Below are 18,376 nucleotides of genomic sequence, written 5' to 3'. Positions count from 1 at the left end.
CTATAACAAAATATTCAATAATAAAATGTTTAGGAGAAAGGTGTTTTATTTATACTTCAGTACCTATACCTGCCCAAATCTTTCACCAAATGGTCGAGGCCTAAGATAGGACAAACGACTTTTTAATGTCTGTTAGAAATTATTTATTAGAAACTACTGCTACACAGCTGCATACTACTACAGCTGTATTTTTTCCTTTATTAACACGCGAGGGAGCCGCGCTTATTAGCATTCCTACTATAAAAATGGAACCTACTAGTCAATATAAGCTCCTTTCTTTTTCAGGTGTGAGAATATTTGGACAAGATGTATTTTACCCATTTTATTACGAAGAGGATTTTATTTATTTCGAGGATACTTCAATAGAAAGTGCAGAAGAATTTTACATGCATCACATGTGGAATTATATGACGAAAAATAAAACAATTGCGAAGCCCTCTCCGTATTATAGACTCGCTAGGCAGTATTGTCCCTCTATTTATGAAATGTACGGCTTGAGATTTGGCGAGTAGACGTATGTACACATGTTAGTTGTTTATTGGGAGTAAAGCAATAATTGAATAACACGTTTTTATTTGCACTACAAAGCCTGAATGTCTAATGAAATATTTACCAACGCTGAAACGTATTATTTATCAATAAAAAGTTACTTATGTCTTAATACCTTGACACATGTTTAACATCTCATTAAATAACTTAGGTCGAAGAACTCGTTAAAAGGAGCCTTTGCTATATTGGCGGCTAGATGATTTGGTATTAATAGGTATATGTGTGATCAATCTGTTATATAAACAGGCTAGAGTGCAATACTGATAGATAACTGATAACGAAGGTTTTTAAGTGTTAGATTAGATATTCCCTATCCTAGACTGAACCAATCTGTAACATGTATAGCTCGTGTGTGCATCAAAAGTTCATATAATGCGGCGACTTGCTGCATCACGAAAAAGACCAAGTTTAGTGTATTTCCTCTATATTTCGTTCTTATTATGGGCGTTATATTATTTATTGTCTCTTAGGACCGTTGATGACGGTTATGAAGCACCAGTGATATTATATTTGCCGGAGTTAAAAGACAAACTGTGCTGTTATTTTACAATAGAGAATGACGAACTGCCGTCTGCGGAAGATCCAAGGTTTTCACCAGGCGAGAAAGCTATTTTCTTTCATGATACATCATGCCGTGGTGGTATTGATTCAAGGCAAGCATGTGCCGTTGAATCAGCCGCTAGAATGCATCCAAATTGGCAGATAAACTTAATGTTCAGCTCCCCTGTCACCGAAAAAACGTTACGAAAGAGTATCCTAGCAAAGCTTCTACAGTTTAAAAATATAAAATTGGCCAGAGTTCATATCGAGAGATACGGAAAAGGAACTCCAGTTGATTCAATATTAGCTCATAGTCTCAAGAAAAGTTCGGATCCAATTGAACGTGTGACGGACATACTAAGAATTCTTACTTTGCACAAGTTTGGTGGAGTATACTTGGACACTGAAGGTATCGTTATTCGAAGTTTCGACACACTACCAGATAATTGGATTGCCAAAGAAACTGAGACGGAATTATCGATAGGTGCAATGGCGTTTACGAGTGACGGTATAGGGACCAGTGTAACAAGAGCAATGTTAAAGTAAGAAGCCTTAAATTATTTGACGTCCAATTGTCTGGTTTTTACCAGTTAGTCATTTACAAAGGATGAGTGAAGCGCAAACGATAAGATTGCAAAAGGATTAAAAATCAGATATTATAAAAAAACTGATGTTTTTATAAATAGACAACTTAAAGTATAGATCTATAATTATCATTGTGCCAAACACGTGATAAGCGATGATATATTTTAAATTTTCGCGATAGTTATCTGATATTGTATGAGTATTTGCTTACTAAATGATATATGCGTAATGTAATACTTATAGGTACATTATTATACAAAGGTTTGCCACTAGCTGTTAAGTCATTTAATAACTAGGAAATTAGGTTTTACTCTACAACGATGTTTAAAAAAATCGATTTCTTATTACACTCAGAACGTAAGAAATATCTTCCTACTCAAGTATTAAATGGGGAAAAGACGATGACATTAAACGACAACCTCAAAAGGGGCAAATAGGAATAGACCTTGCATTATAATGTTCAGCATACCAACATATTTCCTGTTTTTTTCAACAGAGAGATCCATGACAACTACAATCCAGAGGTTTGGACGTATAAAGGACCGAAGTCAATCAGTCGTGTGTTGAACAAAATATGTCCTAATATGCTGGAGACTGCTAGCGATTGCGGAGGTAAGTGAAATTTTATGTTTGAATCAATAATCTTTCTTTTTTTAAAAAGGACAACTCCCACACTCTTCTTCTTCTTATCGTATGGTTAGTGGTCAACCTAGTGTCAAAGTTGTTCAAGCCGCCCGAAGGCTTTTGACATAGCTTAACGACTGTTATCTTAGTAGACAACAGCCGGGACCGACTTTTTACGTGCCCTCCGAAGCACGGAGACGCCCAGTTCAAATACCACTATGCGGTCACCCATCTTTAAAGTGACCGCGCCAAGGGTTGCTTAACCCACAGATCGTTTACCGACCGGTGAGTGCAACTGGCTATGGGCGCCTCATACTAAGACCTGTTCTTGTGACGCGGGGACTTTTATAGACATTGATAATTGATTGAGTGACAAAATACTGTGTAACTAATCAGCTTACACCACGTTTATAAGTAAGATTGTCCGTGTGTTTAACTGTTTTTAAATTTCTTCCTGAGTTTCTTTTCCCAAGCTAGGTTTCGAACTCACGATGAATATAACGATTACCATGTTGTGACAATAATAAAATAACTATTACAATTTCTTACCAAGATGTTTATTTTCCCTCAACCGAGATTTAAATCTATGACTTCTATGAAAGTAAAGTAAAAGTAAGACAAAATTAATGCGAAGAGTGAATTAACGAGCCCAAGGCCCTGCAGCACGATTCTTTACAATATTGGAATCATCGAGTATCAAGAGTTTGACATTTAAAATTTACTACCAAAATAGTTTCCACGAAGCCCGCTAGAGGCGCTGAAGCGATTTTCATACAAAATTCGATAGCTAGCCGGTTGTCGGTAGTCGATACTGGTAGAAAGTGCGGTACTGGAAAACCTATATTAGCAGAATTGGTAGCCAAAACTTCACTAACCTAGACTTTTCTTTACAGGAGTGAAAATTTTATCGTCAGAGTTACTCTACCCAATACACTTTGAACGGCGTTTCGTTTACTTCGAAAATGGAAGCATAGATGATAGTACGAATGGTATATACATGCATCACATGTGGCATTACTTGACAAAAGGATTGAAGATTGAGAAAGATTCGCCATATGTGAAACTCGCGAGGAAATATTGTCCGACTATCTATAAAATGTACGGGGACCGTTTTGGAGATTAACAAGTTTATAGTGGTTTTGCAACTTATTGTGAACCTTTTGAATAATAAAGAATAGGAAAAGTTATTAGTGTGTTGAACATTGTGAATTTTCGCTGACCCACTAAGTTGTAAATATTTTAAAAGTTTGCGATTAAAATTGAGTGTACAAATCCTGAAAATGGAAGATACGAGCGACGGAAACACCATTTATTTAAAAACCAATAATTTGAACATATAAAAGCTAATTATTCTGTGAGGAAACCGTGGCACGAAAGTGCTTTAACACATAGATCATTAATATTGAAATACTTAATTAACAATTTATAGGAGACGTTTTCGAACCTGCATTATTTTTTGGAAATACCGTATTCGTATTAGGTACCTATATTTAGGTTTACCTGTACGAAAGTAAATTTAGCGACGTGTTCATTAAATTAATTAATTAACGTTTCATACAAATTGATATGTAATTGTAATTATCTATCTATTTGTCCTTATTATCGGGTTGTTCACCGGAAAATTGTCTGCCTTCTGCAATTTCTGTATTTAATTTTAACACAAATTTTGAAGGCTAGGGCGAGATTCAGGCCACATAATTATGATTATAACTCAGGCCGTTACAAACGTGCGAACTACGTCATAATCAAAAGGATCATAGGAATGTGACAATGTGTAAGTGCGAGCGAGAAGCTCCGATAAAATGACATGATTTATTTCACACGTTTGAAATGGCCCGAGTATAAATGTTACAATGTAGTATTGCTATGTATGACGACATAAGCGGAACTAGTATATAATGTAGATTCTATCTATCTAACCTAATACAAAATCACTGCGTATTTGCACTCGTGCTAACTGTAATATTTCTATTTAGGTAAAATATTGTTGCTATGATATTTCCTATTCGAAATATATATCATGTTATATCAAGCAAAATAAAAGGATTTTTTGAAATGGTTTTTAACACACCTTCTGTCGTTTTAGTTTTACCACGATAAAGCACGTAATAACATATTATTTCTAATACATTTCTCACTTGCACACAAATTGTAACGTTTTCACGGATTTTTCTTCAATACCTCTCTCCCTCTTCCATGCTTTGAATCCCGAGATTCTTAGTACTTAGCGTGCCATGCAAATTCTTAGCCAGGTATTCTTCAATACTTGAAATAAAATTATTTTAAAGGTGTCATTGTTCACTGAGGACGTGACGGTCGTTTAATTAGTCAGTGGGACATTGCACTGAAGCTGTATCGAGCGACTCGTTATTGTGTGCTGTTGTCATTGATAACAACGTGCTAATATCGCTATACATATAGATTATCACTTTTGATGTGGTACAAAGCTTAAGCTTACTGCGGAAATATTTATATCGCTACAATTTACAGCAAGAAATAAGAGATCCAGAATTTTAGTTTGAAGAGAGAGGGACTTGAGGGTCGTTGATTAGAAAAATGCCTGGGCGTGTGACCTAGCCGCCTTGTGAGTGAACAGAATCAGATGTATAGATACCATTTTTTAATTTTATTTTAAAACTGTTGGCCCACCGAGCCCTATTGGCCCTCTGGCCTCTAAGCCCCACTATTAAGCAAAGATGATATTTTGATAAGTAAGAAATAAACGGCAGTATTTAATGCAACAAAAAATCATCGTTTATTTTGCAATCATGTACCAAATCGATGTCCATATAAAGCATAAATTCTCGGACAGTAAGTTTGCGCTAAATGCGCGTACAGAGATTCGTTTAAAATCATCATATTTCTTGTCTTTTCTCCCCAAGTATGATAACCAAAGATATTTTGTTCATTTCTTTTTTTATGAAGACCAGGTATGAATAATTCGTTTCTGCTGTAAAATGTTATTGGATAGAACTGCTCCGGCTCTAGGACTAATAAATCTGGAACAAACGTTGGCTATTACTAGCTGATTGAAAAATAAATAAGAAGATGTAGTGAATATGAGCCCATGCGGAGGCGATTTTTGAATATTGTGTTTTTAGTCATCACTCAATCTGGTTCATCAGTGCGATTTTACTCTTAGGAAATGATGGTATATAACTGATGGCGTAACATACTATTAATTAAGAATTTCAAGGCAGACAATGCTAAGACAAGACTAACACGTCCTGGAATTTGGCCCGAAACATATGTGCTACAGTAGCAAACGATGCGCCAAAGAGGCAGTCATGAAACTATTTAATCCTATCCAAGTAAATTTCATAGTTAAAAACCAAACCTTTGCACAGTCTCGTGACCAAATTTAAAATATTTTCAGTCTTGCACCATAGAAGCATTAGTTTGTTCATTATATCAAAGCCGCCTAAGCTCCATAAGTCCATTCTCTCAGGTAAGCCCAAGTCACTGACAAGATTGCTAGACAAATAAAATATAATTCTTTCTTTATTAAAATTTATTCTTGCCATAATTGTTATCAGGGCGTGCGGTGCGTGTGAAGTATATAATTTGCATGATGCAGAGATACCTACTTCAAAGCTATTTCAGCGAGCAACCGACCATTATTGTTTTCTGAAAATGAAAATATGTCCGAAGACATTGATGCTGGACTTTCTTTTACAACCCAATTGTCAATTAGATCTCTAAAAGATTGTGTAATAATCACATCTAGTGATATATACACTCCACCATACTTGTATATAGTCAGAAACTTTAGGACATCTGCGATGTCCATGTTCCAAGTTTCTCGAGACACCGGCCCTTGTTTAAACTTAAAATACAAAGGTGTTCCTTCGGCAAAATTTTCTAGATGAATCCTCATTGCTTCCACGTTGGGAATTGTTAGTAATAACGTAAGAGGGCTATGTAGCACCTTATTTGGAGAGACTGGAGTTGCGAATAGTAAGTTAACTTGCCGGTCAGGATTAGCCTTAGCAGCTGATTCGATAGCACAAGCTTCACGAGAAGACAGACTGCGTCTGCATGAAGTCACTATGAAGAATATGGAACCATGTGGAAATGTTAGTGTTTTATCAAAAGTTAACAGCATGTCTTCATCATTTGTATAAAAACACGCGTATTCGTCGGACCCATTTATTACATTCTTTGCTGTACTTATTGTTGTCGGCTGATTCGATTTAAACACATGTTCCTGAATTAAAACCATTATAATACGCAGTAATGAAACGAGTAGAAAAAATCTGAGTACGCTCCGCATACATTTTCTTAGAATCATTTTTGTACAATTTTTAAAACTTGTTTTATGCAATAAAAGACGCGTAGCGATAAATCTGTCGTAAAACTATTTTACCGTTAATTAAAAGAGCCTAATTTGTATTTTGCCTTGTAGTTAAATTATTTTACTGTTATTAAAGTAATAAATAGGTACTCACAAGTACCAAAATAAACTGTGTTTTGGTTTGGTACCTTCAACTGGTATTATTTACGAATAATTACAGAAGCATTCTATTATTATTCATAACGTATAAATGCCCGCCTACATTTTCGTACAATAATTCATTTTTACCCCACATCGGTCGGCGCGCGACGTGGTGGACTTCGGGAAAAGAAAGCATAAATGAATAGGTAATGGATTTTAACGGCTACGCTAACTGTACACAGGATATTTGTTAAAAATTTCAGTAATAATCGCTTGTCGCCCGTACCTTGTGATAAGGGAAATATATAAAAACTGTTCATTTCATACCAGATCATCAGAATTATGTTTAAGTTTATACTATAGTGGTGTGTGTTTTGTTGTTCGTTACAAATTTACCATCGTAATCTAATAGTAATCTCATGTTCTACCTAAAAATCTAATGGAGAAATATTGTCTTGTGAAGATAATGCGGTGTTAAAATGGTTCCGTTTCCTTATTCTTGTACGCATTTCGGAAAAATAATGAAATAATGCACTCGTTAAAACAGTCCAGACAGTTCTTTTTACGTAGACACATAATTATATGTTTAACTTTACTTATATTATGTAGTGTTACTATTTATTACATTAGCCAAAGAGATGTGTACGGGGAGCCGTTTATTGTTGAATTTGAATCTGTTAATACTAATGTATCGTGTCACGACTTAGAAGATGGGGATGCCCTGCCATCGGCTGAAGATGCGGAATTCTTGCCGAGGCCGAACTCCATTTTCTTTCACGAAACATCATGTAAGGGTGGCCTTACATCTCGGCAGGCATGCGCTGTCGAGTCAGCAGCAAGAGCGCATCCGAGAAGACAGATTTATGTGATGTTTAGTGCTCCAGTCAGTGAGTTCATCTACCGAAGAAGTTGTATTGCGAAATTGCAACAGTTTAAAAACATAAAGTTCGCTAGGGTGCACATAAAGGAATATGCGAAGAAGACCCCTCTCGAAGAAATGGTAGCGAAAAAGCCGTTCGCCGAAAGCCAGTGGTGGATGGAGCATACTTCTGATGTGCTTAGATATTTGACATTGTATAAATTTGGAGGAGTATATCTCGATACGGATATGTTGGTGACCAAGTCTTTGACGCCTCTTGGTCACAACTGGGTCGCGAGAGAAGACAACAGTTGGGTGAATGCTGCTGCCATTGCTATATCAAATGATCATCTTGGTCGGAGACTAGCTGACGCGTTAATGAAGTACGTAATTCTGCCAAATTCTAACAATAAGTATCTACTAGTAACACGATTGCTGTTCAGTGACTGTATTTTTTTATTATGGTTAAACCCGTGATAAAATATCTACATAATATAGGGCAAAATTTTCTAAATATTTAGTTAAGTTAGAATAGTAAATCTTCAAAAATACTTATTATTTGAATTATCTTTTGTTCATTATGATATCAGACATGTTCAGTAATTTTCGAGATGAAGGCGAGTTTTGAAATTGATTGTAGCCCTTTTAATCCGAAGCATTTAAAGTCAAGTTGTTTCTCATAAAAACAAATGCTATTTTCATTTTACAATAGAACTGTTGTTTAGAGTACAATTCATTTAAAAAAAGTCGAACAGTGAATCCAATTCTGAATTCTTATTCTAAAATTTGGAAGAGAATATTATTTAGCGACTTACACCTTCAAAGCTCTGCTCATTCTTGGACGTCTTAAAGTAAATAAATTTTAACGTTTATGACATTTCTGTGGGAAATAAAGTGGAAATGTAACAACACTTATTTTGTATTTGAAACTTTTATGGACCTTATATCGACTCGTAATTAATACTTGAAAAGGAACACAGAGCAGACGCTACCCTACAGAACTAGGCGTGTTTTTCAAAAAATAAGTTTTCTAATAAATTCTAATGTTACGCAAGAATTTTATCGTGAATGCCAATCCAATTCCATAATTAGCCGCGATTTCTTATCAAAAATGTTTTTTTTTTTTTACAGCGAGGTTAAAACTACGTACAGGCCAGACATTTGGATACATAATGGACCGGGAGCCATCACCCGAGTGCTTCATAAGATGTGTTCTAGTCAAGACTTAGCTGAATGGTCTTCTAAAACTTGCGATGGTTAGTAGTCTTAAGAAACACTATTTAGATACATTGAATAAGCAATTTTGAATAGCACACATGTTTTATTACAAAAATATTAGACATGTTTTTTTTCAAAATTGCCTATTCAATTGAATTCTAATTAAATAGTAAATAATCCATGAAGAAGCAAAGTGTGCAGCTAGACTTCTATCCAAATAATCAACGTCTACACTTATTTAATACCGGGGATTACCCTGATCATGCCTATTGCCTTATCTACAATATGTACATTTGTTTGCTTGACGTATCTATCCAATTACACTGATAGACCGTGAAAGTGACGGAAAGTACATAGCTTAAAATAGAAAAATCTTTCTAATGTATCTATTTTTTCTAGTATCACTTATATTGAAACCGAACTTATAGGACGGGATTAGTCTGCAAGCACAAGGGCCACCTACACATATTAGGGCACATTTGTAAACGCGGCGACTAAATTATAACGGTATCGTGTGTGTAACTCGTCTCAATCGAGAGATTTAAACTGTTTGTTTTAGATAATTATATCAGCCAGATGGTCGTTACTTTATATTACAATCTAATCTATAAAATTCGCAATGTAATAATGACATACCTGAAACAATTACAAAATAATGTGCAAACACGATTACAAACGCAAAAAGTATTTTATCGCATATGATAAAGTGCCCTACAAGTACTAACCGGTTTGTGTAGATGGCTTTTTCAGGGCATTCACTTTTCGCCCATCCTTAATTAAGATATCTGTCTACCCAAGAAATAAAACAGCCAAACCCTAGCATTTCCAACATGAGGCTTGCATTAAAGTTCTCTCGAAAAAAATCTAAGGATAGACTATAAATTGCTTAAAAATAGTACCTACCTACAGTTGCAAAAAATAACGTGAATTCAGTCAACTAACATAAATGAATAGAACAATTTTTCACAGGTGATAGGTAATTGGGAGTAGCGACTAGTAACGCCAGATAGGTACGAATTTCGTAGTAAAATATGCAAATCGTATAATGTTGCTACCTAGAGAGCTGATTTTTACATAAATAAATTAATGTAGGTATTAGAAAGAAAGAAAGAAAAATATTTTTATTTTTTGCACACCATGCTTATGCAACATATAACAAAAAAAAGAATTAAATATAGGTAAAAAAACAAGGCGTGTGTGTGTAGATATGCACTTCGCAGCTGCACAAAAACAATGGTGATCGCTCAGCATAATGCTGTGGCATTTGCATTACTGCAAGCGCTTGACAGCGCTGATTTTCAGCGATCACTAGATCATAATAGTGGTTATCGTTATATTATTTGACAGTAGCAGTAATTCTGCCCCGTGAGATAAGTCAGCCAGACATAACCAACACCTAAGTATACCGTCGTCCGTCACTCATCAAAAACGGCGCAAAACTGCGTCTGTGTAACATCATAAATAATATGAGTATATCTCGTTTCTATGTCGGTTAAAAGCAAGCAATTAAAAACAATTATCTACAGATATTATCTAGAGTGGCTGATAGGCATACAGCACAGGACTCATGTGATTGGAATTGATTATTCGGTTAGGCAAATTGATTGACGGTTGCCAAGACTGCTTTGTTTGAGTACAAGGACTATCATCTTAGTTATAGTTTTCTGATGGATTTTGCAATTTTTTCGTATATTTTCGGGCTGTCAAATAAACGTACCTATCTTAGTAATAGGTAGCATAGCATAGATTACAATAACACATGATTTTTAATTGTTCTAATTTAATTATTAAAAATTATAAACGTGGCCTGTAATCTAACGCCCTAATCCCTAAAAGCTGTTGCTACGGACCTCTTTCTCTGCTCTCTTTATCGTCTAGCTGTTTGATTAATATGAAATCGAATCCGCGATATCGTTGCCTATCAACAGCCATCTGTTGTATGTTACCTACCTCTCATTTTGATATAATAAATCAGACTCACACCTTATCTCGCACTGTATGAGATTACGGTCCCATTAGCAAAACAAAAGCTATTAAGTATACCTAGTAACTTAAAATTTTGTAGTTGCACGATTGTGTATCTATTTGTAAACAATAAAACTAGTTTTATTGCCATTGGTGTCTAAAAATAAAAACCGAATTAAAGTTTTTCTCCAGCTATAAAAATAGTTAGGTAGTAGTTAGGTACTATTCCATTGACTATTAATGACTTTTATTTTATTTCAGGCCTCGAAGTTTACGGTCCGGAATATTTCTTTCCACTTCACTACTCGAGAAAAGATGACTATTTCAAACCCGGTGAACTCAGTGAAAAGGCACAGCAAGCCTACACTCATCATTTTTGGAACAAACTCACTTTCGACATGAACATTGAAAAAGGTTCTCCGTATGACACAATGGCGGAAAAGCATTGTCCTACAATATACGGAATGTATGGCGACCGATTTGGTTCATAGAAATCTATGTATTAATAAAGAGTACAAAAGGTTGTGTGTACCTAAATAAATATTATAATATTGTTTTTAAGTTATTTATGTGATGTTGAAATTAATTATTGTTGTAACTAATTAAATTTTGTATCAAATTATAGACTGCCAGTTATGATAATAATATAAACAAGTCGTTTTAATGCCCGATGTTCGGGCCACAAGTACATAACAAATTAAGTAGATTATTATTGAATACGTATGACGGTTGCAATTTTGTAAAGTACGAAGGTAAATAAATAATTTCGTAGAATTGCGTTTTGTTTGCCTTCTTTTCGTTAAAGTGACAATAATGACTGTATTCATGTTTAAGATAATGGTATCACTTTGAAGCCGCAAAAATAAATAGTTGTAGACTAACCTATTTGATTAACTTCGGATCCATATTCTATCAATATACCTATTACTTTTACAACTTACCTGTTGTGCTATTCACTTGAAATCTACACTATTCAGCTCTGCAACAACTTTAAAAAACACAAACTGTAAACTGATTTAATTTTTCATCTTGGCGGGACTTTCCTTTCCGGCGGCATCAAACATAGACAAATACAAATCTTTTCAGTTATTTTTTTATTAAGTCGACGTTTAGAAACAGAAGCATTTTGTTACTCGGTTGGAGTGGTTGCACCTAAATAAAAAAATCAATGGACTGGCCATTAACTATTTAAAATGAGCTTTAAAAGCTCATTTAAAATAGTAGAAATATTGCCCAGTAAATTCATTATCTAAGCAAACGGGATTTCATTTTAATATTCTTGTTTCTGGACGAAAATATTATTTCCCACAGTGTTAAAAAGGCTGGGTAAACTTATCAGTTGTCACATTCTGTCATTCTGTCAAATGTTCAAAATATTTTGGTCTGAATTCATGTATGTTATATGAGATAATAATATAATATTGCCTTGACGATATTTCCTATTATAATAAAATAACGTTAACAACATAGCATTCATCGAATTACGTTTTATAATGACGTCGGCAATATTAGCTCAAAAATTAATGACTGTAAAATTAGGCAAAGAAGAGTTTGAGAAAATTAAAACGCTGAGAGCTCATAATTTTGAAAATATATGTAAAACAATACCGTAAGTAAATACAGTTTATTATTACTACTTATGTCGTTTAGTATCTGGACACAGCACTTTTTATATTAGTTAAAATGATTAACAAATGCCACCAGATAACGTTTTAACTTATAAATTATCATGATATATCGGTGATCCAGGCCGGTGTGTCTAAGAGGTTTGAATTGAATGAATTTTACTCAACAACTAGGCAGTGATTACAATAAATACTGTAGTTACACCAAAAAGTTTATGGCCACTATCACTATTAAATGTAACACTATTTACTATTCCAGTTATTTAAAGAATGTACTGTCAAAACAGATAAGAAACAAGACATGCAGGCTGTGTTTAAAGCCTGGAGAAACTCAGATATTTGGTGACCAAGAGTTCAATTATGCTGCAGCTGTGAAGAATATACTACAAATTGAGGTATACAACACAAATAACTTTGTTGAAGTTGGTACAGGTATTAAAGACTTGTTTAATTTTATCAAACTAGAAGAGGCAGCTGATGACAAAGATATTTACAAGAGAGACAAAAACCAGTTGTGCCTGAAACTTTAATGTTCAAACAAACTTTCCAGCTTTATGTTTAGTTTATAGTCTAGTACTTCTTTATAATCATTTATTTTTTTATTGACAGGTGAAAGAAGATGATGGTAAACCACAACATATTTGCAGTGCCTGTGATAAGACACTAAGGAAAGCTGAACAGTTGAAACAAACTGCAGAAGTCACACAGTGGAGACTGCAACAAGAGCTAGAAATAGGTAGGTTTGCCAAACAAAGTAGTTATTTTACCAGTACTAGGTATAAGCTTATCCATACTTTTTTACAAGTTTCAGAGCTTATCATCAGAGCTATAATTAATGTTTTATTCAATGTCGGCTCCTTGGGTGTTAAAATAAAACATTGGCTGTTATAATGATTTCATTGGATAGGAATTCCATCATAATATATGTGCCTTAATTATAATTATGTTTTCATGAAGTTTTGAAAATGTTCATAAATGATTATTAAAAAAGAAGGTAAATATAATATAGTAAATATATTTCAGTCACAAACACATTGTCGGAAGATGAAACAGTACAACATAGAAATCATCATGGTGGTTATTTCGAGGAGCAAGGCTCGAAAATGTTGCGTCGATGGTCTTGCGGAAAATGCCGACGAACATTCGACACTCAGGTAAACAATAGCATAGATCGTCATTTAATTGGATAACAGTATTAGTTAAAGATGTATAACTATGACATACAACTAGATTTGAAGTCAGTATCATGGTATACGGATATCAGGTAATGGAGATTGAGGATAAAGTTACTCTTTTGGTACCTACCTGATGAAGTCCATGTAGCAGCTCCTGGCGGTTTACTAATAGCAACATAAATTATGTATGATTGCTATTATATACTGAGCTTGATGATAGGTAGGTACTAATTTTATTTGCATTTACTTGTTAAAACTTCAATCTTACATGTGCCTACTCTAGATTATATATTGAATTATATTGTGATTTTTATGTTTTTAGGAGGCATTTGCAGAACATGAAAAGCTTTCCAAGTGCAGTGTGAGACGTTTTATTTGTGAAACATGTGGTGTTGAACTTAACACCATGACCAAGTTGAAGAGACATAGGTAAAGTTGTTGTTACTACTTGCTGAATTTTAGATATTTCTTCATATTATTCTAACTTTTAAATAACTAATGAGTCATTACTAACATTGTAACAGTTCCTATCATTACCAAAGGCATTTCCTTTGCAAGACTTAATACAGGTCACAAAAACTTTATGCTTCATCAAGACTTAAGATTATTCAGATTTAAATTTTATCTTGTAGGTATTACAAAAATGTACAGATTTCAAAAACTCACATTGAAACACAATGACAATGTTCCTTCAGTTCTAATTTGCTTGTGTCCTCTTTCTCTCAATACTTACTCGTTACTTACCATCTTCTAGATTAATCCACACCGGAGATCTGCAGTTCTCATGCTCGCAGTGCCCTTACCGAGGGCGCACTAAGTACGCAGTACTGGTCCACGAACGCGCTCATACCGGAATAAGAACATTGGCTTGTCCACAATGCCCTGCTACTTTCCTGAACTCATCCAATTTGGCCTCACATAGGCGAAGGCATATGCCACCAGCTTACCATTGTCATGTTTGTGGCAGGGGATTTAAGTTTAAAGAGGTGTGTACTTATAGATATAATTCTTGTAAACTTTATCAAATCAATGTAGATGTCAAAGTTCAAAATTCCCTGACAAACTTCTGATATTGGTTTCATATTAACTTCTTGGATGCTGTAATGTTGATCTAATAATGAGATACAATACTACTGTGTCTGATACCTTGGTCGTAGAAGATAGATATGGCAGTCACCTATTTTACCGAATACTTTACTTTTTCTTTTATATCCACAGGCTCTGCGAAACCATCTCGCAACACAACACAGTACAGCAAAACCACATATTTGTAATTCTTGCGGAAAAGCCTTCAAGACTAGGTATGACATTAGCAGTTTGATATTTCTATAACAAAATTATCAAATAATTGGCATTATGTTGGTCCAAATTCCTTGTGAATGAATATTTTATATTATTTGCTACAAGTTTTTCAGACAATGGAAGGAATTATGAATGCATGTTTACCATAAATCTAAAATGATTAACTGGTTTCATCCCAAAGTTGAACTAAGAGTATTATTTTTTCAGAAAAATGATATGCAGACATGAGATCAGAATACACAATCGCCCTAAGATGAGACCTGGTGTTTTACCTACATATCTAAGACAGCAGCAAGAGGGATCTACTTGAGCACACATTGTAAAAAAAAATCTGACGAGAGTAGCATTTAATTGTGCAAAGGAATTGACTTCATGAAATAATGAACTTGGCAAAATGACAGGATTGAATATAGTATTGAAAGTCGAAATTTCAATTAAAATTTAAAAACCCTGTGATATAGCAGCAGTCAATAAGTTGTTTGTAATTTAGTCAAAATATTGTTGTAAATAAAATATATGAAAAACAAATCTATCTTTTTCCTAGAGTAACAATTTTCTCATTACAGAATAATAATGCAATCTTATTTGTTTACCGATGTTTCTTTCTGATCTAAGGATCAGTATACAATTCCAATATTACAAAGATTGTAAGAGTTAAAGTCAGAGGTCAGGGGTGAGGTAACTACAACTAATATTGCTATATAAATCAAGAAATTTGGCATTATAACAATTAAAAAGTGTCAATTAATTGCAGAGTGCTATTTGAGAGCAAGTGCAGGAAAACCAATTGAGGGTATAACAAGTACAAGAGAATAGCTTCAAAGTCTGACAACCAGTCTTACTGAAGGGTGCCATGTTTCAAAATTGTAACTGGTAACTGGGTTGTCAGTGACTGAGAGGCAGTCGCTCTAACCAGCTGTAACTGGTCAGACTGGCAGCCAACTCCAACATAGGCGTAAGAAAGGCTGGGCCGATGACTTGCTGGTTACACAGGTCACACCTCCAGGCATTTCAGATAACAGTCCTAAACCACTGGGTCACTGTTTGAAGACTCAGAGCATATCAATCTTCACTTATAACAAAAAACTAACATAAACATCATGCCTAGACTGGTATTCTTGAAATCAATTCTAGGCGACAAGATTTGGGAACCACCCACGCAAACAATAAATTTAACTATAATAGTCTCAACATGAACTTTGAAATACTTTTGACTTGGCAATGTTAACGATGTAAAGGCACTTGTGGTAACACTATAACTTAGCTTAGTCACTCCACAGTAACTATAGAAATTATCATCACTAACATGTTGTGGTTATGTTGAAAATACAAAAACAAAATAAGTTTTTTGGATTTTTATTTACTTACATTCCTAACCGTCACATCACTTCTTGGCGGCTGCGCCTACTTTAGATTTCTTGGTACCACGCACCTTCTTCATCCTGTTCTTACGTTCCTTACGCTGCTTGCGTGTGGGCCTCTTCTTCTCGTACAGGCCATGGCGGGCTAACCTGTGCTTAGGCTCGAACTTCTTAGCCAGATCCAACGTGTCGTAGATGAGAGCGAAGCCGGTTGACTTGCCACCACCGAAGTTTGTCTTGAAGCCGAACACGAACACAACGTCTGGCGTCACCTTGTACATCTTCGCCAGCTTCTCGCGGATCTCAGTTTTGCTGACGGTGGGCTTGCCTGGGTGGAGGACATCGCATACCATCTGCTTGCGCGCCAACAATCTACAAAAATATCAAAAACGTTGTCACACATAACCTGTCATGGCGAGGCAACAAGTTTTCACATTGATTCTAACTCGCACATCCGTGAAACTCAACGAATTACACATTTACCTGTTGGTCATGAATTTGCGCGTGCGAATTGTCGCAGTTCCTTCAGTCATTTTTAATTATTTTAGAGATTTCGGCGTAAACGACGCACGTGTCTCCAAAACTTACGGAGTAAAAGAACGTGCCAATGTTGCTAGTAATAAAAGAGATATTTATTTTTTCTAACAAATGGCAGAATCCGTCAAATTCATACCCAGAAATCATCTTGATAAAATATAAGAATAAAATACATGCTTCTCTCAGATAAAATATAGAAATATATTTGCGTTATTTTACATAATATGACCAATTTAACAAGAAAAATATTATAGAATTATGTTACTAAATATTTGATTATTGCGTATGGCAATGCCACAAAATAATACGTTCTTTTTTATTTATTTTTACTGTATAGATTGCGTTCACGTACAATGACGGCCTGTATTATTTTAAAATCTTAAAATTTTCTTAACATGACATTGAAATAAACCCAACGTAAAAAATAAAACTATAAACACATCGGTTGCTTAGCAATCTACTAAATACGTACATCCATTTCATATTTTATTTCATTAGTGTAAAATGTCGCAAAACCGTTTTTAGTCCACATACAAGCTAAACAAATTAAATGTCTAATAAGAATAATTATTCACAAATACTTAACATAAATAAAATAAATTTATGTCTTATATACCTATTATTTACAAAAATAGGAATATCTATCCCACTTATTTGATTCCCTTAGTATACTGTCATAATGTCAAGGGAATTCGAGGTCACAAGTTAATGTCAGCAGTAGACAGTTAATGAGGTGATGTTTCGGCCTAATGGTTGTTTTGTTCATGAACTTTTAATGTAACATGCAGGTAGTTTTCGAAAACAACCACCTATAACTTAGCACCGACAGATAATAAAGGGAGATTACTATTATACTATGGTAAAAGCGCCTGTACTTTTTGCATTACCAAATAACAACCACATTTAAACCTTTATAGGGATTCGCTAACTCACGTAATATAACAATATAACTGTGAATGATTACCTACTTTCAGAAATCTGATTTCATACGTAATATATAATTTAATTTGAGCACGTTAGATTAAACGCCTGTTGTAATTACAATAGCAAATCAGTAAAACATCAATATAGTAATATATTCCGAAGGCCCAGTTTTAGCCGTAATTTGTATCTGTTCGGAAGTAGGTGGTTATTTTTCGTAAATAAATCAATATAAAATATTTATTTCTGTGGCTTCTATATCGTCAACAATTCGCCTTACAAATTGTTCCTATTTGTTATGTGTGCTTAAGTTAACGAGGGCTTGTATGACGCACACACTATTCTTATAAATATAGAGGCAAATAATGTAGACATATTGACAGACAATTTATTATAATGTACTCAAGGGAGCTGACATAATCACGCGTCAAAAGATTTTCTGGCAAAGATAAAAAAATATTGTCTGTTTTTATAGCAACTTGTAAAACGATAGATTGCATTTTTATTTTGGTAGGCGCTTTGCTTCATTTTTATGATACGAATTTGCAAACTAGTACTATTATGTAAGATGCATTTCCCTTAGAGGTCAGATTTTTATGGTTGACGTCGGTTTACGTCAACCTTGCCACGGTTAAGTGGTTTGACACGCAGCTCCCTACTAAGCGAATGTGGAGGGTTCA

At 34.6% G+C, this 18,376-nt stretch overlaps 5 protein-coding genes across 5 annotated transcripts; 3 read left to right on the top strand and 2 right to left on the bottom strand.

Moving 5' to 3' along the window:
- The first annotated feature begins 870 nt into the window (after positions 1–870).
- LOC142974773 (lactosylceramide 4-alpha-galactosyltransferase-like) lies at positions 871–3,429 on the top strand. The gene is made up of 3 exons (XM_076117282.1): positions 871–1,631; positions 2,171–2,286; positions 3,192–3,429. Exons 1-3 carry the CDS (start codon positions 922–924, stop codon positions 3,419–3,421), a joined length of 1,056 nt encoding a protein of 351 aa, XP_075973397.1. The 5' UTR covers positions 871–921; the 3' UTR covers positions 3,422–3,429.
- Positions 3,430–5,058: 1,629 nt separating this feature from the next.
- LOC142975118 (alpha-1,4-N-acetylglucosaminyltransferase-like) lies at positions 5,059–6,920 on the bottom strand. Its single transcript, XM_076117807.1, has 3 exons — positions 5,886–6,920; positions 5,636–5,772; positions 5,059–5,297 (listed from the first exon to the last, which is right to left on the bottom strand). The coding sequence occupies exons 1-3, from the start codon at positions 6,587–6,589 to the stop codon at positions 5,065–5,067; spliced, it is 1,074 nt and encodes a 357-aa protein (XP_075973922.1). The 5' UTR covers positions 6,590–6,920; the 3' UTR covers positions 5,059–5,064.
- A 173-nt stretch (positions 6,921–7,093) lies between these two features.
- Positions 7,094–11,465, top strand: LOC142975119 (lactosylceramide 4-alpha-galactosyltransferase-like). The gene is made up of 3 exons (XM_076117808.1): positions 7,094–7,975; positions 8,724–8,848; positions 11,037–11,465. Exons 1-3 carry the CDS (start codon positions 7,263–7,265, stop codon positions 11,264–11,266), a joined length of 1,068 nt encoding a protein of 355 aa, XP_075973923.1. The 5' UTR covers positions 7,094–7,262; the 3' UTR covers positions 11,267–11,465.
- Positions 11,466–12,132: 667 nt separating this feature from the next.
- LOC142975116 (uncharacterized) lies at positions 12,133–15,414 on the top strand. The gene is made up of 8 exons (XM_076117805.1): positions 12,133–12,384; positions 12,660–12,795; positions 13,010–13,136; positions 13,424–13,554; positions 13,898–14,004; positions 14,330–14,561; positions 14,794–14,876; positions 15,085–15,414. Exons 1-8 carry the CDS (start codon positions 12,269–12,271, stop codon positions 15,185–15,187), a joined length of 1,035 nt encoding a protein of 344 aa, XP_075973920.1. The 5' UTR covers positions 12,133–12,268; the 3' UTR covers positions 15,188–15,414.
- Positions 15,415–16,217: 803 nt separating this feature from the next.
- Positions 16,218–16,866, bottom strand: RpS24 (ribosomal protein S24). The gene is made up of 2 exons (XM_076117806.1): positions 16,722–16,866; positions 16,218–16,610 (listed from the first exon to the last, which is right to left on the bottom strand). The coding sequence occupies exons 1-2, from the start codon at positions 16,769–16,771 to the stop codon at positions 16,262–16,264; spliced, it is 399 nt and encodes a 132-aa protein (XP_075973921.1). The 5' UTR covers positions 16,772–16,866; the 3' UTR covers positions 16,218–16,261.
- Positions 16,867–18,376: the final 1,510 nt, after the last annotated feature.

The sequence above is a fragment of the Anticarsia gemmatalis genome, chromosome 8 (assembly GCF_050436995.1).
Source record: "Anticarsia gemmatalis isolate Benzon Research Colony breed Stoneville strain chromosome 8, ilAntGemm2 primary, whole genome shotgun sequence".
Classification (NCBI taxonomy): domain Eukaryota; kingdom Metazoa; phylum Arthropoda; class Insecta; order Lepidoptera; family Erebidae; genus Anticarsia; species Anticarsia gemmatalis.
The sequence above is the reverse complement of the archived record's forward strand: the minus strand, read 5'-3'. Positions and strand labels throughout refer to the sequence as shown.